Raw genomic sequence first — 20,487 nt, forward strand, 5'->3', positions numbered from 1 at the left:
AATGTAAAAAATGACACAAATGAAAAAAATGTAAGCAAACTTGTCGGTACACCCCCTGAAGGTTAAATACAACTATATACAAATATATACAAATAACTACCATTACACAGCTAAATGGAGGTCAATATTTACAGAGTATTCAATTAGTGGTATCAAATCCCTGATCATAAATGGCATCCAAATTCAAGGCGCTCATTGAGTCCTTTAGGCTGAATCGCCTGTAGTCTATATATCCAGTGTAGTTCTCGCTGTAGTAATCGTTTATTGTTGTCGATCTGTGGTTGTTTCTCCACTGTTTCCAAAATCAGGAAGCGTATCTGACTCGGGTTGTGTGATTGTTGAGTAAAGTGTGCCGCAATATTGGATTTTAGATTTTTTGTGCGGATATTGCTCCGGTGTTCATTTAGCCTGATTTTTATTTTTCGTTCAGTTTTGCCCACATAAGGAAGACCACATGGGCATTTTATCATGTAGACAACATTGGTCGTGTCGCATGTAGCATTAACTCGGAGATTAATAGCAGTTCCTTGGGTGGGATGTGTCATGGTGGATCCAAGAATTATACTATTGCAATGGCTGCAATTGTGGCATGGGATAGTTCCTTTAAAAATGGTTTGTCTGATTATTGTGGGTTGCTTGATAAGTTGTTGAATGGTCCTGGTGCGTTGGTAGGCAAAAATAGGAGGTGTTTCAAAAATGTGATTGAATTCAGTTTCTGATTGCAGTAATGGCCAGTGTTTGCGAATAACCTCTTTTATTTGTCTTGATTTTGTAGAATATTTGGATACAAAGACGTTACGGGTCATTTCCTGTTGGGCTTTCAATTTTGGTTTAAGTAACTCATCTCGGTTCTTGAGTTTGACTCTTTCTTCAGCAGCCGCTGTAATATGCTCAGGATATCCACGTTGGTGGAATTTTCGAACAATTTTTGAACTGTTAGCGTTGTATAGGTCATCAGTAGAAGCAATACGCTTAGCTCTCAATAATTGTGAGTACGGAAGATGCTTTTTCAAACTTGGTTGGTGAAAACTTTTATGATGTAAGTAATTGTTACGATCTGTAGTTTTGGTAAAAATGGAAGTGATAAATTGGTTACCACACACTTTGACAAGTACATCCAGAAAAGCAATTTCAGTTTTGTTAAGGGTGTGGGTGAATTGAATCCTGTCATTAACAGTGTTGAGGTGGTTGATCGCAGCAAGAAATTGAGTCTCTGTGCCTTGCCAAACAAGAAAAATGTCATCAATATATCTGTAGTATGCACACATGTACGGTTGTCAAAGTGCATTGTGCAATATGTGTTGCTGTTCGAATGCATACATGAAAAGATTAGCATATGCAGGAGCAGCACAGTTGCCCATTGCTACTCCAGATAATTGCAAATAGAACTGATTGTCACCTGTTTTGAAATAGCTATGATGTAAAATAAATTGCATCAGTTCCATTAAGAATACTTGAAGATCCAATGGTTTGTCCGTTTGTACTAAAGCAGTCTCAAGAGCTTCCAAACCCAAATGGTGGGGGATTGAAGTATATAGTGCGTTGACATCGATCGTACATAATCTCCGAGTTAATGCTACATGCGACACGACCAATGTTGTCTACATGATAAAATGCCCATGTGGTCTTCCTTATGTGGGCAAAACTGAACGAAAAATAAAAATCAGGCTAAATGAACACCGGAGCAATATCCGCACAAAAAATCTAAAATCCAATATTGCGGCACACTTTACTCAACAATCACACAACCCGAGTCAGATACGCTTCCTGATTTTGGAAACAGTGGAGAAACAACCACATATCGACAACAATAAACGATTACTACAGCGAGAACTACACTGGATATATAGACTACAGGCGATTCAGCCTAAAGGACTCAATGAGCGCCTTGAATTTGGATGCCATTTATGATCAGGGATTTGATACCACTAATTGAATACTCTGTAAATATTGACCTCCATTTAGCTGTGTAATGGTAGTTATTTGTATATATTTGTATATAGTTGTATTTAACCTGCAGGGGGTGTACCGACAAGTTTGCTTACATTTTTTTCATTTGTGTCATTTTTTACATTGTTGTCATTGTTACATGGTTCCACGCTTATGTTTTGTCTAGTATATTTCCACGTATCACTTTTGATTGTGTTTGAAATGTATTATTATTGTTATTCCTGTTTATGAATTTTTAGCTCTCTATGTTTACTTTCTCATTTCTTCCATGTTTACTTTGGTTATTCTATGATGGGCTGCTTACACTCTGGTTTTACTAATGCATGCTACTCGCATTTCACACGCCCAACGCATGTTGCGCAGGTCTTTTTTCCATGCCTACTTTCCGATAGTCTTTTTCAATGCGTTACTGCGCACTACTGCGCATGCGTGGCGTCTTCCGGGTTCCTTCTAACCACGGAGCCGGGTCCTCGCAAATACCGGATTACCTGACGTTGTTCCTTTGAGCTATGTTACTCTGGTAAGCTACGGCTGACTTTACTATTAGTCTGTTTCTTTATCACTTCGTGAGCTTTTAAGACGTTGACGGTCTAATTTAACTGCATGGGGAAACATAGTGTATGGTGCCGCTAACAACTACGCACATGGTTTTCTACACCGTTTCTATCTTAGTCACATAACTCGTGTCACTTTCAATTTGTATATTAGTCACCGTCGTTTTTTTGGATCTTCGTTTCTCGCAGTTCTTTTTAGGTTTTTTTGAAGCACTGAGGACATTCTCTTTGGGCACACTCATAATTCCCGTTTGGGCTTTGATGTACACCTCCCTATTGTGTATTTTTGATCTATTCACTTTCCATCAGACTTGATCTAGTCACTTTAAATGACGCACATTCATTTGTACTTTACCGTCTCCTGGAAGAATACTAGTGTACCTACTGTTGTTATTTCTACTTAATTACAGACCCCCTGAGGAAGCGCACGACAGTGCGAAATGCATTGGGGAATTTAAAATTATGTTGATCAGCAACACGTCGTTTGAGATTCAATAATGAAAATGGAATTATATTCAATCATATGAATGGAATATGGTGATTAATAAATAAATGACTTAAATTAGCGCAAACTGGATTGAACTAAAATCATTTGGGATTAACTACATATTACAAGAGACAGCACAACCGTGCTTTAAGTGTACTCCAGGTTATTCCTACTCACCGTAGGATTTCCCGCAGTTATTTCCACCTGCTCAGCATTCCTTTTTAATTTTACTCAAACAGGAGTCTGTGTAATATTAAAAAAATCAATGGCCCTGAGGTGCATGAAATTGTTCTTCCTGCACCTGGGAGTGATTTTAAGTTTTCCCTAGTGTGGTCCACCATGCCACACACTCGCGATGGTGAATGCCACTGTGATCAGTCATTCTAGCCTGCGGACTGTCCGTCAGGTCAAGGGTTTCCAATTGGAGAGCCAGCATAGGATCTAATGTCAGAAAGAACAGGGAGGCGTGAGGTTGGCTGAAGTAGATTCTGAATCTTCCAGCCTATAAATTACACAGTTAGATCAGCCTTGTTGAATTGAGGCTATTTAGAGATGAATTGAGGCTATTTAGAGATACAGCCGTATTTGGTGGATTTGTTTTTATGGCAGAGGGTAACGATTCTGCAGCTAAGCAGGTGTTGATTATGAATAGTAGGGATGAGAGGTTCTCAATGGATATGGCTTTAGACGTGGCGAAAATGTTGCCTTTGTAGGGGGTTTCTGTTAGCGGTCAGAACACTGGACATGATTTCAATGCTTTTCAGACTGAAGCGGTTTTATTCAGGGAGTTTTCAAGGTGGATTGGAAGGAATATTGGCAGCTGGACAGTCTTGCAATGGTGCAAATAATTTTGCTAATCTTGGCTGATCGTTCTGGGTTTTTCTGGGGAATCGGCTGGAGGAATCTAGTATTGGGTTCGTGCATAGTCACAACAGCTTTGAAAAGTTCTTTCTTTTGATTGGTGGCTTGTTTTGCATCATTTCTGCAGAAGCTGGAGTAATTTTCTTTTTACTTGTCGGTCTAAGATGACTTGAGATTTGCACAAGAGTTTTTATTGTTGCCAAGTTTCTTTTTGTAACATTTGAATACTTTATGTAACAGAGGGTGAATGGTTTTACCTTCATGGATTTCTGTTTCAGTGGACACTGTGTAGGGTTGATGTGCTCCATAGAGTCCCTATACATGCTGTCCAGGAAACTGACATGAGATAATGTGATGTTTGATGGCAAGCGCTAGATGAATATTGCTTTCGGAGAACAGGAGGTTGACAATCGTTGCTAAGTTTATTGGCCACCAAGATATTTAGGTATACATCAATGAGAGTGTTTATTTGCTTGCTTCAATCTTCCATCACTGAATTCCTCCATAAGTAAATAGGCAAAGTTGACTCTAATCGAATTGACCAATTATATGGCATACAACACAAAGTGAATTGTTTCTTGATTCTTGAGTGGTGGGTGTCATTGGTACCCAATTCAGTGGTATTCCTTTATTAACCTCAGAAGCATGAAATGTTAGGTTGGCCCATAAGGGATTAGAACCTTAACATGTAGATCAAGTATTGACTAAAAGTGCGACCAGCAAAATCTGGAACATTTGTACTCACTCTTCAAGAAGACTGTGAAACCAATCGGTCACAGATTTTATTCTTTCCCAAGGCACCTCTGTTTTCTTCAGACTGAAGGTTAAGTTTTCTATTATATATCTACATGCCTATTGTTCAAAAGGTTTTGTGGGTGTACTGTGTCAAAAATTGTAAAAATATTGCACACTACAAAACCTCTTTATGTATGTTTACTGTTTTAAAAGTATTCCAACACCATTTCTCCCCGGCATATTTTCAACAGTGTGTCCTGAGGACCGGAAGATCACGGCAGACAACGTGAAGGATCAATTCCTCCCGACGCACTATACCTCTCAAGAGATTGATATCTGCCTAGATGATGCAACTCTGCTGAATTACTTGTCGGACCTTACTGGAATGAGCTTTACAGATGAACAACGGACAGTTGTGAAAGGAAAGCTAGATAAGGTAAGCTCAGCTCTCGCCCTACACACCACACAAATGCAATCTTTACTATGGGCATTGGGATGAAGTCCACAAATGTAGTGTAAAACTTACACAAGGAAGAAGGAAGTAAAATGCGTCTAAGGACATATCTCACTACATTGACTTCCACTAGATCGACCAACTCTCACATTAAAATGTTCAACTTGAATTACTAGCTCATCAACTCCTCAAACATTACACTAACAGACCAGTCACCTCAATTTACACCATTAGCTCAAATGCTTCAACACTATTCTTAACTCTAACCCTAATCCTTACATTAAATCTCATTATCATGAACGCCAAATGCACACGCTAGTAGTGGACCTAATCAAAGTCAAATAGTAGTTGCACATACGTCACTGATTTACTCTCTTCCATGTTATTCTCATACAGCCAATATATGTTTCATCCAGGCATACAGTGGGTTTTGGCAAGGCGACAGTCATATAGGCAAAACAGTTTTTATTTCGATTCTTATTTCAAGAAACATACCAATGTCAAAGACATTTGAGGATGAGGATATACATCAATTATATGATGAACTGTTAAGGTCAAATCTAAGCTATACAGTATTCCCACTTACTACAGAGTTCTTGATGCCATTGTAATCATTACTAGGCAATACATTAACTATGCATCAATCGCTGATCACTATACAATAATACCATCTTTGTCATGGAATTACAAGCAGCACAACCAACAGCAATGGAGGACCAGAAACATGGCAGCAAAACCAAACAAGAAACAGTATCCCTCAAGAGAATACTGTACAAATTAGTCCCAAACACCTATTATCTGCTGCAGGTGCCAGCAGAACGTTCTATATCAAAACAAGCATGTGAGTGCATACATGCAAATCTGAAAGGTAAGATCACCAATTGCAAGTGATAGTTCAAGGTGATGTATTTCTCTCCAGCTAATGTTTACGACTTGTCTGATGCAAAAATATAATAAAGATTCTGATTATGATTGTTGGATCTAGCCAGCTCTGCAGGGTTACTGCCAAACATTTTGCCTTTTTCCCTCCACTTTTTGCGAATTTGTTTTTGTTGGTGTTAGGACTCTGTGCACTTTACTATTGCTAACCAGTGCTAAAGTGCTTGTGCTGGTTCCCTAAACTTGGTTTAATTGGCTATGACACAATGAGCATATTTAATTTACTTGTAAGTTCTTTGTAGAGTGGTATACCATATACCCAGGGCCTGTAAATTAAATGCTACCAGGGGGCCTAAAGCAATTATTGTGCCAACCACTTACTTAATCCTTTAAAACATGCCCCAGACCTGAATGCAATTTTAAACTGCCATGCTGACTTGGCATTTAAACCCCCTTGCTAAGTCTTAAACTCCCCTTTTATTACATACAAGTCACCCCTAAGGTAGGTCCTAGGTAGCCCATTGGGCAGGGTGCTATGTAATTAAAAGGTTGGAAATGTACTTTTAAGTTTTACAAGTCCTGGTAGTGAAAAACTCCTACATTTGTTTTTCACTTCTGTGAGGCCTACGCCTCCTATAGGATAACATTGGGGATTCCTTATTACATTTAGTCAGCTGTAATATTTCTGGTTGGGAGTTTGTTTGTTATGTTTGGTGTTTTTTGAAATTGTGGTGGCAACCCCTAATTAATGGGAAAGTCAGGTTTTGATCATAATTTTAAAAATGCAACTTCTTGTGCTTGTAGCTTGGCCTGGGTCACATGACTGGGTGTAATCCACAGTTAGAATGTGTGCATTACGACCAGGCATTCACACAATAAAGGGATTAGGTGCTGGCAGGATTGGGAGCAGAGCTGTGCACAGCCCCGCTTACAACTGAATAGCCTGTGCTCTGCCTTCACAGAAAGGACCCACCAACCCTACATTGTTACTGTAGCCTGCTTGGAGTCATAGCAAGAAAGGCATGAAATTCAATGCACTTCAATGCCACTGTCTAGAAGCTTATCCCACCTTCCAGAACTAGGGCACCAGGGTATAAAATAGGGGTGGGCGTAGTGCTTCGCTCCGTCCATGGAGTGTGCATAGTGTTGCCTACTTCGCGATTCACAAAGTAGGCGTAGGAGGCAACACTATGCACACGCCATGGCGGAGCGAAGTTGCCTGCCAACCACCTCCCTCCCGCCTTCTTGTAAATGCCCTACAATTGATTTAAAACATTGTAAAATTAAATGCATGCGCATTTGTCAGGAAGAAGTGGCGAGAAACTAGGAAGAGGGAGCCCCGGGACACCGCATGTCAGGTAAGTCATTTTAATTACTTTTACAATGTTTTAAATCATTTGTAGGGCATTTACAAGAGGGCGGGAGGAAGGCGGGCGGCGCGTAGTGGGGCTACGCGAAGTGTGTGGGTGGGCGTAGATTTCCCCCCACTTCGTGGTGCTTCGTGTAGCCCCACTACGCCCAGGGTTAGTATAAAAGTATGGTCACAGACGCCACCTCTTCAGTACACTTATGCACTTATGGATACTCTACCAGGAAGAAGGATTGCTGTGCTGTTGGAAGAATTTCCGCTCTGCTAGACTGCTTCCCTAAAAGACTTCTGACCTACATGGATTGCTTCCCTGGTTGTCCTGCTACCCTGCTACCTTCCACCTAGGGACAAGACCTGGATCTTCAACTGTCCAAGGACATCCAAAGTGACTCACAAGGGCTAGTATGCTGGCCTCCTGTTCAGAGCCACTGGGCCACAAAAGGCCTCCTCCATATTGAACCTGCATTTGGACCCAGCCTGAGTGAGTCCTGACCCTCCAAGTGGGGCAGCTTCTGTCCTGGACCCTTGGAAGTGGTGCTAAATGTGCCCAGATACCCAAAATTTAAAAGTGGGGGCTTAGAACCTTTTTGGGTAAAATCTGCTCTGAGAGCCAGATGGAGACTAGGACCAACCTTCTCACCTATCTGCCTGAGGTGCATCGCCGGTCGGATTGACTTTGCAGCTTCTCCCGCTACGTTCTCCTCCGCTACAGCAAATCCTTTTCAGCAATTCTTCGCAAAAGGGCTATAGTACTTTGTGAAATTGTCTTCGGATACAGCCCTCTGCCTTGTCCCACTGGAGATTTTTGACTTCCTTTTCAATGATTAAGTCAGAATGTAGAAATCTTCACTATGACTTTGATCCAAGGCCAACCGATGATGAAGATTCCTCCTCGGACACCTCTGGAGCCTTTCCCACTGCACTGTACCTTCTCAGACACCTTTTCTCAGAATTTCTTCACATTCCGAAGGTAAGCGCTGACCGTGCCCAATCTACCTCTTGTATCCGAACTGCGTTCCATCACAGTCAGCCATATTTTTCGACCTTGATCCGGTCTCGTGCAACTAGATGTCCGTGGTTGGCGCATTGATCTTTTAGACACTCGTTTTTACTAAAAACTTTAAAAATCCATAACTCTGGTTCTACTAATTAGATTACTGTTTGTGTGCTGCATAAATACTTTACACGTTGCCTCTAAGTTAAGCCTGACTGCTTTTTGTGCTAAGCTACCTGTTATGTACCCCAACCTAGGCCTAAATAGCAAACAACTTTTCACCTACATTTGTCCTACCTTGCTTTGCATAACGGTTCTAGCCCTGACCTTTTACCCCATTATGTGCTGAATAAATGTCGATTGGCTTCCTTGAAACTAGCCTCATTTATTAAGCATGAGAATTCTTGGAAAAGTTCCCCGTGCATGACGTACAGAACAGGATTAACATACTCTGTATAAAAGTCATGGTCATCTTCATCCTAGGGCAAAAGAGCTACTGTGCATAATTGCAGGTATTGATTTAGGATCATCTACATAATCGTACACGCAACATATCGATTGTGGTAGGGACCCAGAGGCTATCTTTATGGTATAAAAGAACCATGCTTTCATTAAAGAAGAGAGAGGAGATTCTTCCACGCTGATACTGAGCTCCCTACATGCAGTGGCTCCAGCACGCAGTGGTCTGACATCCTTTGCGGGGTGTCCAACTTGAGACCAAGATGGGGTCCTGCATTCTCTCCCATCAGGTAATGCGATTTGTCTCTCTCCTAGGGGATTCTTGGCTTTACATCCATGTACACCTAGGTACGGTTGCATCGTAGGAGTAAGCTTCATTACAGTCATGTCTATATGCCTTCATATATTCTCTGGTTTAGCACCATGGTAGAATTCTACCTTTTATTTACTCTTTCTGTGCTTGTAATCTTTTACATTTGCTTCTGTCTAATGATTGTCGCAGCAAACATGTTTTATACTAGAATGACGCTGGTTCAATAAATGGATATTAAAAACGTCCCCATTGTTTATTCTGTGTATCTCTCTGAGACTAAGTGAGTACGATTGACTGAGCGAAAAGTATTGCACTGTTTCCACGATCCCTGAAGGATCAAGGGTTGCCATGCTCTATAGTTGCTAGAAACTATTCGCTCCTTGGTAAGGTTAGGCGGCTCATGGTGGCACTGTGAGGCAGCTAGTCTAAAGGGTAACATATCCTTTGGGGGTGTCCAGAATCAGTCTAGACACCAATCCCTTAGTTTATGTTGTCTAAAGGCGCAGATCCTATGTAGTTTTAGGAACTACATGACAGGGGTAAGCACATGTTAATTTAGTGACTTTTTGTGATTCATCCTGTAAGGGAGTGTGGCTGCTACTTGGCCAGGGCTCAAGCTCCAGTCAACCAACAACCCAATTTCTCACAACGAGCATCACCTGTGTTGTCTCAAAAGATGAGTCAACCCAGAGCTTCCTTTCAAGCGGCCATAACGAGTGTTCAGCCCCAACTTGTACTTTTCAGGTTTCCTCAGCTTATTTTTAGGTACAGCGCTAATGAACACCAAGCAACGACACACATACATGAACATAAAGGAACGTTCAGCAAATAGATACTGCTACATAAGAACATATCATATTCATGTAAATGAACAGCCATGTCACTTTCATTAGTGACAGTGGAGATGGTGGCAGAAGTGGAGCTGTGTTTAGGGAGCCTTCATCTGTATGTAGAACCAATTCAATGGAGTCATTGAACACCATCTAGACAGGGGAGGGATAGATTGTAGCACTCGACCCTCCGATCACTTAGGGTTAATTGAATAAAAAAGATGTTCAGCTGGTGAGCTTCATCTATTAGTTAATAAGCAAACAATCAAAAAGCACCACTTAGTGTTTGATAACAATTTGTAGATTTTTATGCAATTCTCAAATTCAATGTAAAATGGATATACCATAGCAAACAAGCATTTGCAAAGTTAACAGGTCTGGCTTTAAAGGAATGTTGCAGGCCTATGTCGGCAAGCCTATGCGTAACTCCGCACCCCCTCTTCTCTCCGTCGTTCTTAGCGCCATGAAACCGCCTTGTGTCCGTGCGCTCTATAACTATTTTTTAATAATAATAATAATAATGGCAATGTGAAGAATTACTAGTACATAACATGGGAATAAATATCTATTTGTAAAGATGCAAAGAACAGTAGACTAGTATGTGTGTAGGTTAAAAGGCCAGGTTACAGTTGCTAGACCGTGTAGGTTAATGACTATCCTCCTCCCATCTATGCTGCTGTCAAAAATGAGCAACAAAAATTATCTACTTCTCTAAGACACTTTAAACAAAATAAAATCTCTTTTGTATGTCTGTAGAACATCAAACCTAAGCAGCTGGATAAATAAACAAAATGATCACACTTTGTAGAGGGCAAGCACTTTTTTGTGGGAGCTCACAACTTCTGCCCAATCAAAGCATGTACTCCTGGCTCCCTACATATGAGCGGAGCTAAAGCCCCTCTCTAGTGATGGTCATATAATCGTCTGGCGACAGTTGTGCTGTTAAGCCAGACCATAAAAAGTGATTTTAGTTTCAGAGAAACTGAAATTGTATACATATTAAGGGTACTTGTTTATGTAGTTTTCTAATCCTTTATACTTATTTATGTGCAAAAATTGATTGCAAATCTACTGTCCTGTTCATTTGTGTCTTTAGGTCCAATGTCTAATTTCCTTTCTTTGCCCTGTTACGAGCCCCAATGTGTCCCAACACAGGCTTAGATAGATACATGACCTTTTACCAACATTTGTCCTACATTGTTCTACATAACGGTTATGGCGTTGACCTTTTACCTAGTTATGTACCGAATAAATGTTGTGTGGTTTTCTTTGAAAACTAGCCTCATTTATTATGCATGAGGATTCTTAGTATCACAGCAGGATTACCATTTTCTGTATAATAACCCTGACAAACGTCACCACAAGCGGCATCCTTGGACGACAGACTCACAGTACCATGACACATCTAGGTAGAACCCCTGAGGGTACCTTTCGGGTATATAAGTACCACATCTTCGCTGGGCAAAAGAGAGGAGAAGCTTTCATGCTGACACGAGAGACGCTGAAGTCCCTGCAATCAGACATGCCAGCAAGCAGTGGTCTGACATCCCTTGCGGGGTACCTACTCGAGACCAAGACAGGGTCCTTCATTATCTCCCATCAGGTAATGGGGTTGGCTCTTTCCTTAAGGGATTCTTGGCTATACACCTACATTCATGCTAGGTACACTTAGGCACATTTAGTTAGAGTTTGCATCTTAGGAGAACTCATGATTGCTACCATGTATTTAAATGGCTGCATATACTCACAGTTTTAGCACCATGGTACAGTTCTACCTTTTATTTACTCAGTTGGTGCTTATAATCTTATATATCAGTTTCTGTCTAATGGTTGTTGCAGCACATGTATTTTATACTAGAATGACGGTGGTTCAATAAATGTTTATTGAGAACGTCCCCTCCGTTTATTCTGTATATCTCTCTGAGAACAAGTGAGCACGAGTGACTGAGTGAAAAATAGTACACTGTTTCCACGATCCCTGAGGTGGTCAGGGTTGTCATGTTCAATAGTTGCCAGAAACTATTTGCTCCTTGGTAAGGTTGTGGGGCTTATAGTGGCACTGTGAGCTTGCTGGTTTACAGACTAACATATCCTTTAGGGGTGTCTGGAATCAGTCTGGACACCAATCCATTAGTTTGTGTTGTCTAAACGCGCTGATCGTATATAGATTTGTAGGAACTACACGACAGCACAAGAATTCATGTAGAACAATGATACTTCCTCAGTGTTGGGGCCTTGCATAGGAGACAGAATTACATATTTGACATAATCAAACATGACACATGCTAAGTGTTATTTTAATGCTTCTCCAGATTTATCCTTCTGGATATCCCGAAAGCCTGCTGCCCAGCCTAGGAGGCATCACCTCTCAGTGCAATGAAAATGACATCAAAAAGTGGAACATCACGTTGGTGCAAACCCTTGAAAGTTTATTGAGTACTGGCCTTCCCGACAACGTGGTAAGTTTTATTCAATGTGTAAATGTATAATCGGTGTGCAGAACATAGGTGGCTTTCTCCAGGAGACTCTCTTTGCTCAGATGTGTAGATGTAAAAAATATCTGACTGGATTGCTACAAGAACTAAGAAAACAAAGGTATCAGGGTACATGTAGGCATGGTATTTCAGGACTGAGAAAGGAAAAGTAGAGATGAAGATGTGTGCCTGGGCAGTGTACAGGGACTGTGAAAAGAGCGATAAACATAGTAAGACGTTACTAAACAATCTCCAGCAGCGGCTCCTCAGCAATGGCGGAGGAGCATCGCCCCCTGCCTGCAGAGGAAAACGAACAATAAAATTAAAATAAAACAGTTTTATTATCATTTTATCTTTCCTCAGTCTTGGGAATGGGACCATCATGATGACAGCAGCTGGGGGGCGGAGGTGGAGGAGTGGTGGGCCCTGCTGTTAGTGAGCATGTTGGTTTGGCCTCCATCTTAGGATGAACAGACATGTGCACTTACATCTCTCCAACCCGGCTGCATTTCTGGGTGGAGAACAACAGCAGGCACAGGCTCCCAGCCCTCAATGGAGGGCAAAACCAGCCCCCTCCACCCAATCCCGACGCTGCTGTCATGGTTATTACTACCGTGAGAACAGCGTCAGGATTGGCCGTAAAGGAGCCCCAGTCTGTGACCAGAGGAGCAGAGGAGCGGCAGGTAAGATTATTTTATTTTAGTTTGTTACTGCTCCCCCCCCCATGCTCCCTAACCACTTTTCCCGTACACCAGCCGCTACTGATATCTCTACACAAAATGGTAAAAGTAGTGAGTTGTGATAGGGAGAAACTCCAGGATATTTTATGAAAGTGGTGTGATGGAATGGGCGTACCCTTAAAAGTGGTGCATTTATGCCATTACAATGTTGTCTTGTTCAATCAGTTAGGTAGAGAATCGGGGAAATAAGGAACAACCCCAGTGCAACCACAAATCAGAGCTTCTGACCTCTCTCCCGTAAGAACAGAGGAGCATGCCTAATGTTAGAATTATAGACAACCGCCCGTAGAAAGACAGTATAATAACTGTGGGGGAGATTTACCGATATTTCACGCAATGCAGCAAGAAAACTTTCTGTGTTGCATTGTAGGAAAGGAATAGAGCAGAAATGCACCAAAATATGGATCACTTGTGCTCTCTCCTATCGCTGGCATCCTATGTGATGCCTAGTGCCAGCCAGGCACTCTTGCTCAAATCAGCAATGGTACCTATGCCACAGGCAGGATTGTTTTTGTGCAGGTAGGAGCAGCTTCCTGCACAAAAAAATCCAAATCGCAACTTCCTCTTGCTATGCATGATGCAGAATGAATCACACATACAAACGGAAAGCAACGAGAAGAAAAAAATATATTTCTCCTCGTTGTGTCTCTGGCGCACCATTCTGGTGCAATCCCCGGTTTACAAATCGTTGTAAATCTGGATTTGTGCCAAAATACATGGGTGTATGCATGGGAATGCCATGTAACGCCTACCCAACGCAAAGCAATGCAAGATAGCGCTATGCGCTGCGTTACTTAGTATTTCCTAACCTACGTAAAGCCACGCAAATCAACATTGAGTGGCTTAGTAAATGCCATGTAAATGGATGTTTTGTTGAGTCTGCCTCACAAATGTGACGCAACTTGAGACACAATCCTAGTAAATTTGGACCTGGATTTCCTCTGCTTGGTTTACTTCACCTCGACCTTAGCTGTCTCTGTACCTAATATATGAGGATACATTATTGGGCAAAACGTATAGGCGATGGGGTAGTTGAGCACTGCCATTCCTAGAAATCTTTACAAGCAAAGGAGTATCTCGCGCCATTCTTGATGCACTTCTGGGTCAATCTTTGAAAGCAGCCTGAGTTTATGGAACAATTACTTTGCAGCAAATGACGCTCCCAGCAAAACAACAAATAATTTATGTGCATAGGTAACCGGTCGAAATATTGTGGATTTATTATCAACTTGAAAAAACATAGCAGCCTAAATATTTACCTCCACATTATCATAAAGGAAAGAATAAAGGTAAGCGTATGTTTACTAAATGTAACAACACATATATACATTGACAATATGTATGTCGTCAAGGTATTCACTTGTGTGGTTCAAAATAGTAAATCTAAACGTACCTATATAGGTTGAGGCTGAGTTGGGGCGTTTTTAGATTGATGGACAAGGTTGACCATGGCTGTAGTGACCTGACCACCAACGCAGGGCACTAGGACCCTGTGGGTCACAGGGCAGGGACCAGGTCACTGGACAGGACTTCCTGTGGACGGACAGGAAGGGGACATTACAAAGTAGGACGAGGACGAGGACAGACGTGCTGAGGCGCTCCGAGCATGCATGCCAAATAAAGAGCATTGGAACTATATCTGGTGTCTTGTGTGTTCCCTGAGAAGCATACACAACAATACACGACAACTGGCGACGAAGGTACCTGAAGACTCCACACGTGTGTGTCCCTCGTGGAAGAATAACCGGAAAAACCAGGAGGCCACCCTGGAGGTTGCATCGCTGAAAAAGAAGGAAGAGCGGCCCCTCGATAAAGTGCAGCGACGCGGGAGCCCACCCCGACTGACAGCCGACTGGCAGCAAGATCGCCATCTGATTCCCCATCTGATCCGGTAAGCGCTGGGGAGAAGCGCGCGAAAGAGAAGAAATCGGCGCGATCTCTCGCGAGAGTCCCGGCGGCCATTTTGGGGTCAGGCGGTTTGGACCAATAAGAGAGCAGCAAAATGTAGCGGCCATCTTGAAGTCAGGCATAAGAGGATTGGGTCTGAAACATCGTGAGATTTGGCGGCCATTTTAAGGTCAGGCGAACAGACCAATAGGAAGAGCAGAAAAACAAGCGGCCATCTTGGAAACAGGCAAACACTCGAGAAAGGAATAAATAAGGGATAAAAGCACCGAAAACGTGGAAAAAGGGCAAATAAGAAGGAAAGCAAAAAGGGCAAGTGTCCCACAAAGGAAATTACAAGAGGGAACAAAGGGCAGCCAGTAGAAAGGCAAGGAAAATAAATAGAAGTACAAAGGATATAAAAAGAGGTGAAAGGAGCAGGAAAGAAGGAGAAAAAACTGCCACACCAAGAAAGAATAAGACATAAAAGACAAAACAAGAATAAAGTAACAAGAGATCAGAAACAAATAAGTACAAAGGCAACAAAAGGAACAAGAAAAGAAAGAAAATGCCAGAAACAAAGCAAAGTGCGCAATATCGCACACCAATGCCTTTCAGTGTATCAGAGCCACAAGTGGAAATACGATGGGAGAAGTGGATTGTGAAATTTGAGCGATACATGGAGGCGACCGATGTAGTGGAAGGAAAGAAACTAGGACTATTCCTAAACCTAGTGGGGGATGAGGTGGATGACCTCCTCATAACACTGCCCACGAGCCTAATAAAAACATACGAAAAACTGATAAAATGTCTAACGACCAAGTTCGACCCCCAAAGAAACGTCGATTTTGAAAGATATAACTTCAACATAGCATTTCAACAGCCGGACGAGTCAATGGACGATTTTGCAACAAGGCTGAGAAAGCTAGTGGCCCACTGCGAATTTGAAAAATATGACAATGAACAGGCCCTTCGCCTAAGACTGATAGAAGGCTGTCGCGACACAGAATTTCGCACAAGACTACTTAAAGAACCTATCACTCTAGAAAAGATTCTAGATCGAGCAAGAGCGGAAGCAAGGGCAATGGTACAAGCCAGGCAGATGGACCGGAGAGGAGAACAGGTACACCGAATGACAGATACAAGCAAGACGGGCAACTGGAAGAAAGGATCAAAGGAACAAGTGACAAGGAAACAAGGTTCCCAATGCTACAGATGCGGTCTGGACTTTCCACACCGAGGAACATGCCCGGCATTCGGTCAGACATGCAGGAAATGCAACAGAAGCGGCCATTTTGCCACCATGTGCCAAGGGGCACAGTTCAAAAATGAACGTGGAAGACCAGGGAGACCAAGAGCGACAACAAACAGACATGTACGGCACATGGAAGCGACCACCAGGAGCTCGTCGTTGGAGTCGGGAGAAGAGGAAGAAGAAGAAAGAGCAGCTGGAAAGGTAGAACGCCTATACCTCATGTCCACGGACGAAGGGTATGAAGAGGAGCACATCAGATTAGTGGATAGGAAGTCAATAAAGAAGACGGATTGGGTGACCATCGACGTAGGGCCCCATCAAACAGAATTTGTGCTGGACAGTCGGGCCACGTGTAACATCATGTGTGCTACGGAATATGATAAGATGAAGAGGAAACCACCACTAAAACCGTCAAATATCAGAGTATTCACCTGGGGTGCACAGAATCCGGTAACGAACATGGGAAAATTCACGGACACCATGACGCACAAGGGCAAGACTGTCACAGAAGAAATACATGTGCTACGAGGAGACATTCCCGCACCATGTCTACTGAGCAATGTAACGGCGAAGATCATGGGCCTACTAAAGATGATGTATCACATGTCGGACAGAGAGAACATATTACAAGAGTACCCAAAGCTAACGAACGGACTTGGAAAGCTGAAAGGAAGACAAATAACTCTGCACATAAACGAATCAGTCAGGCCAGTGGCCCAGCATCACCGAAGGGTGCCCATCCATCTACAACCTCAGGTGGAGGAAGAAATAAAGGCACTACTAGAACAGGACATCATTGAGCCAGCAGAGGGGCCAACGCCATGGGTGTCCCCAATAGTGGCGGTACCAAAAAAGGACGCCACACAAATTAGAATCTGTGTGGACATGAGAATACCCAACACAGCCATCGAACGAGAACGACACCCAGGGCCGCATCTAGATGACATGATAAGTTGCCTGACGGGAATGAGAAAATTCTCCAAGCTCGACTTATGCAAAGGGTACCACCAACTGGAGTCCAGATACATAACGACCTTCTCAACGCACCTCGGATTATTTCGCTACAAAAGATTAAGCTTCGGAATATCGTCAGCAGCAGAAATATTCCAGGAAACGATCAGGCAGATCATCAGACCGATCAAAAACAGTTTGAACTATAGTGATGATATCCTGGTGTTTGGAAAATCTGATGAGGAGCACGATAAGGCCCTGAGAGAAGTGTGTTCACAGCTAGTAGAGGTGGGCCTAACAGTAAATGAGAAGAAATGTGAACTGGGCAGAGAAGAACTAGTGTTTTTCGGACACATCTTTTCGAAGAGAGGGATGAGACCAGATCGCAGCAAAATAGACACCCTTGAAAAAACAAAAGAACCAAAAGATGTCGCTGACGTGCGCTCATTCCTCGGCCTTGCCAGCTATTGCACGCGATATATAAAGGACTTTGCGACAGTGAGCACGCCACTGAGAGAATTAACGAAGCAGGGCCAAACATTCGAATGGACCACAGAGTGCCAAAGGGTGTTCGAAGAAATAAGGGCGTCAGTAACGGCAGTGGACCACCTAGCATATTTTGACCCGAGCCTATGCACCGAATTGACAGTAGACGCCAGCCCGGTAGGCCTTGGCGCAATATTAGCACAACACAAGCCCGGAAAAGACTCACCTCGACAGATAGTGGCCTACGGAAGCAAGAGCTTGTTGGACATTGAGAGGGCATACTCTCAACCAGAAAAGGAGAGTTTGGCGGTAGTATGGGAATGTGAGCACTATCACATGTTCATATACGGAAAACCATTCACGATAGTAACAGATCATCAAGCGCTAGTGACCATCTATGGAAACCCAAACGCCAAAATACCACCAAGAATTGAACGATGGGGGATCAGGCTGATGGACTACAACTTCACGATTGTCCACAAACCAGGAAAAGATCAAAATCCAGCGGACTACATGTCACGACATCCGCTTCCCTATCAAAAAGGTGGCACCACAATGGCAGAAGAATATCTAAACTTCATCGTGAGACAGAACACTCCGGCATCAATAACAAATGAAGAACTAGAGCGAGAAACAAAAGGAGACCCGACAATGAAGGCCATCGGAATGGTGGTACGGCAGCAGAGATGGAGACACATCAACAGCAACACTATCACAGAGGAAGGAGTCAATAAAGAGGAACTACTGGCATTCAAAAAGATAAGTGAAGAGCTGTCGGAAACAGAAAACGGAGTCTTGATGAGGGGCTCAAGAATTGTAATACCACGTCGACTGAGAAAGAGAACAGTTGAGCCAGCACACGAGTCGCATCGAGGCATCGTAGCGACAAAGAAGATGTTGAGAGAAAAAGTGTGGTTCCCGGAACTGGACAACATGGTGGAGGAAGAGGTATCGCACTGTCACACCTGTCAAATAACAGGACCTCCTGCCAAGCCGACACCATTGAAAATGTCGGAACTGCCACCTGCAGTATGGACCGAGTTGGCAGCAGACTTTTATGGGCCATTGGAGAGTGGAAAATACCTGCTAGTGGTCATCGACGAATTTTCAAGGTTTCCAATAGTGAGAGAAGTATCGTCGACATCGGCAAGTGCCACCCTACCAGTGCTAGACGACGTATTTGCCGCCTGGGGCTCACCACAGACACTGAAAACCGATAATGGTCCTCCATTTTCTGGAGAGGAATTCCGTAGATTCATGGAGTACCTGGAGATCAAGCATCGGAAAATAACTCCCTTGTGGCCACAGGCTAACGGAATGGCAGAACGATTCTTGGGGACTATCAAGAAAGCCATCCAGCGAGCAAAATTGACACAGATATCAATTGGACAAGCACTTTGTCAAGTGCTCAGAGACTATAGGAATACCCCTCACAGCTCCACTGGCAGGTGCCCAGCAGAGCTGGTGCTAGGGAGATCAAGCAAAACAAGGATACCTCAGATAGATGTAACTAAAAGCACGAATAGAAGTGACATTGCAGAAAGAGAACACCAAGCAAAAAAGAAAATGAAAGAATATGCTGACAAAAGGAGAAATGCATCTGAACACCAGCTGACTGAAGGGGATCTGGTGGTAGTGCGACAGAAACAACAAAGGAAGTCAGACAGCCCATTCTCAAGAGACCCGCTGGTTGTGACTGACGTAAAAGGGTCAATGGTGACTGCAGCTTCTGACCATCAAAGAATAACAAGAAACAGTTCCCATTTCAAGGAGTTCAAAGTGGAAGAGGAAGAACGAGTGACCACAACAGAAGAAAGAGAGCAAGGAACAAACAGAGAGACAACACCACTAAAAGAGGAAAACGGAGGACAAGAACAGAGCAGAGAACAAAGACCAAGAAGGGAGTGCAAGAAGACAAGAAGACTGCTAGAAGAAATGTAGAGACTCTCTCTCTCTCTCTCTCTCTCTCTCTCTCTCTCTCTCTCTCTCTCTCTCTCTCTCTCTCTCTCTCTCTCTCTATCCCCATCGATCTATCATTGAGGATATCTCTGAGGATAATGTACTAAGGATTTGTACATGTGACAAAGACGTTCTGTTTGTGACAAAGGGGGAGATGTAGTGACCTGACCACCAACGCAGGGCACTAGGACCCTGTGGGTCACAGGGCAGTGACCAGGTCACTGGACAGGACTTCCTGTGGACGGACAGGAAGGGGACATTACAAAGTAGGACGAGGACGAGGACAGACGTGCTGAGGCACTCCGAGCATGCATGCCAAATAAAGAGCATTGGAACTATATCTGGTGTCTTGTGTGTTCCCTGAGAAGCATACACAACAATACACGACAATGGCCTTGAAGAAACTAAAAGGTAATCCAAAGATTTCATAAAAACACATCCCTTGCCTCACCCCCTAAAAGCGTGGGACAAGGTTAGAGATTTACAGGGGTAAGCAACACAAACAACTGTACAGCAATACAGAATAGAATCTCTTAGCCAAATTGATAAAAACATTGATACCCATTATATCTAATGGACATTAACAAACATTGGCAAAGTCAACAGGTTTAACATGTTATAAGGAAGGTTAGTGCTACAGGCTTTGCCAATACCTGCTTGCATAGTATAATAGAATTGCAAAGCAGTCATCACTGTCTAAGTATGTGTACTCATGTGTACACATCAGCGGAAATATTGAATTGCTTTATCTTTATGATAAAAACCTTTTCAAGATGAACGCCCTTGCGTGAGTGCGCTCACACAAGCATACCCGGCAATTTTGGATTGAGAAGTTTGGAATGGAATAGAAAGA

General features: G+C 42.9%; 1 protein-coding gene across 1 annotated transcript in view; it reads left to right on the plus strand.

Annotated features, from left to right (window-relative positions):
- The window catches only part of LOC144785986 (uncharacterized), a 252,354-nt gene that overhangs the window by 197,145 nt on the left and 34,722 nt on the right, over positions 1–20,487 (plus strand). The window contains exons 27-28 of the mRNA XM_078664891.1: positions 4,839–5,023; positions 12,198–12,344. Of these exons, the coding sequence (XP_078521017.1) occupies positions 4,839–5,023; positions 12,198–12,344 (332 nt within the window). The remainder of the gene's footprint in view (positions 1–4,838; positions 5,024–12,197; positions 12,345–20,487) is intronic.

The sequence above is a fragment of the Lissotriton helveticus genome, chromosome 10 (assembly GCF_964261635.1).
Source record: "Lissotriton helveticus chromosome 10, aLisHel1.1, whole genome shotgun sequence".
Classification (NCBI taxonomy): domain Eukaryota; kingdom Metazoa; phylum Chordata; class Amphibia; order Caudata; family Salamandridae; genus Lissotriton; species Lissotriton helveticus.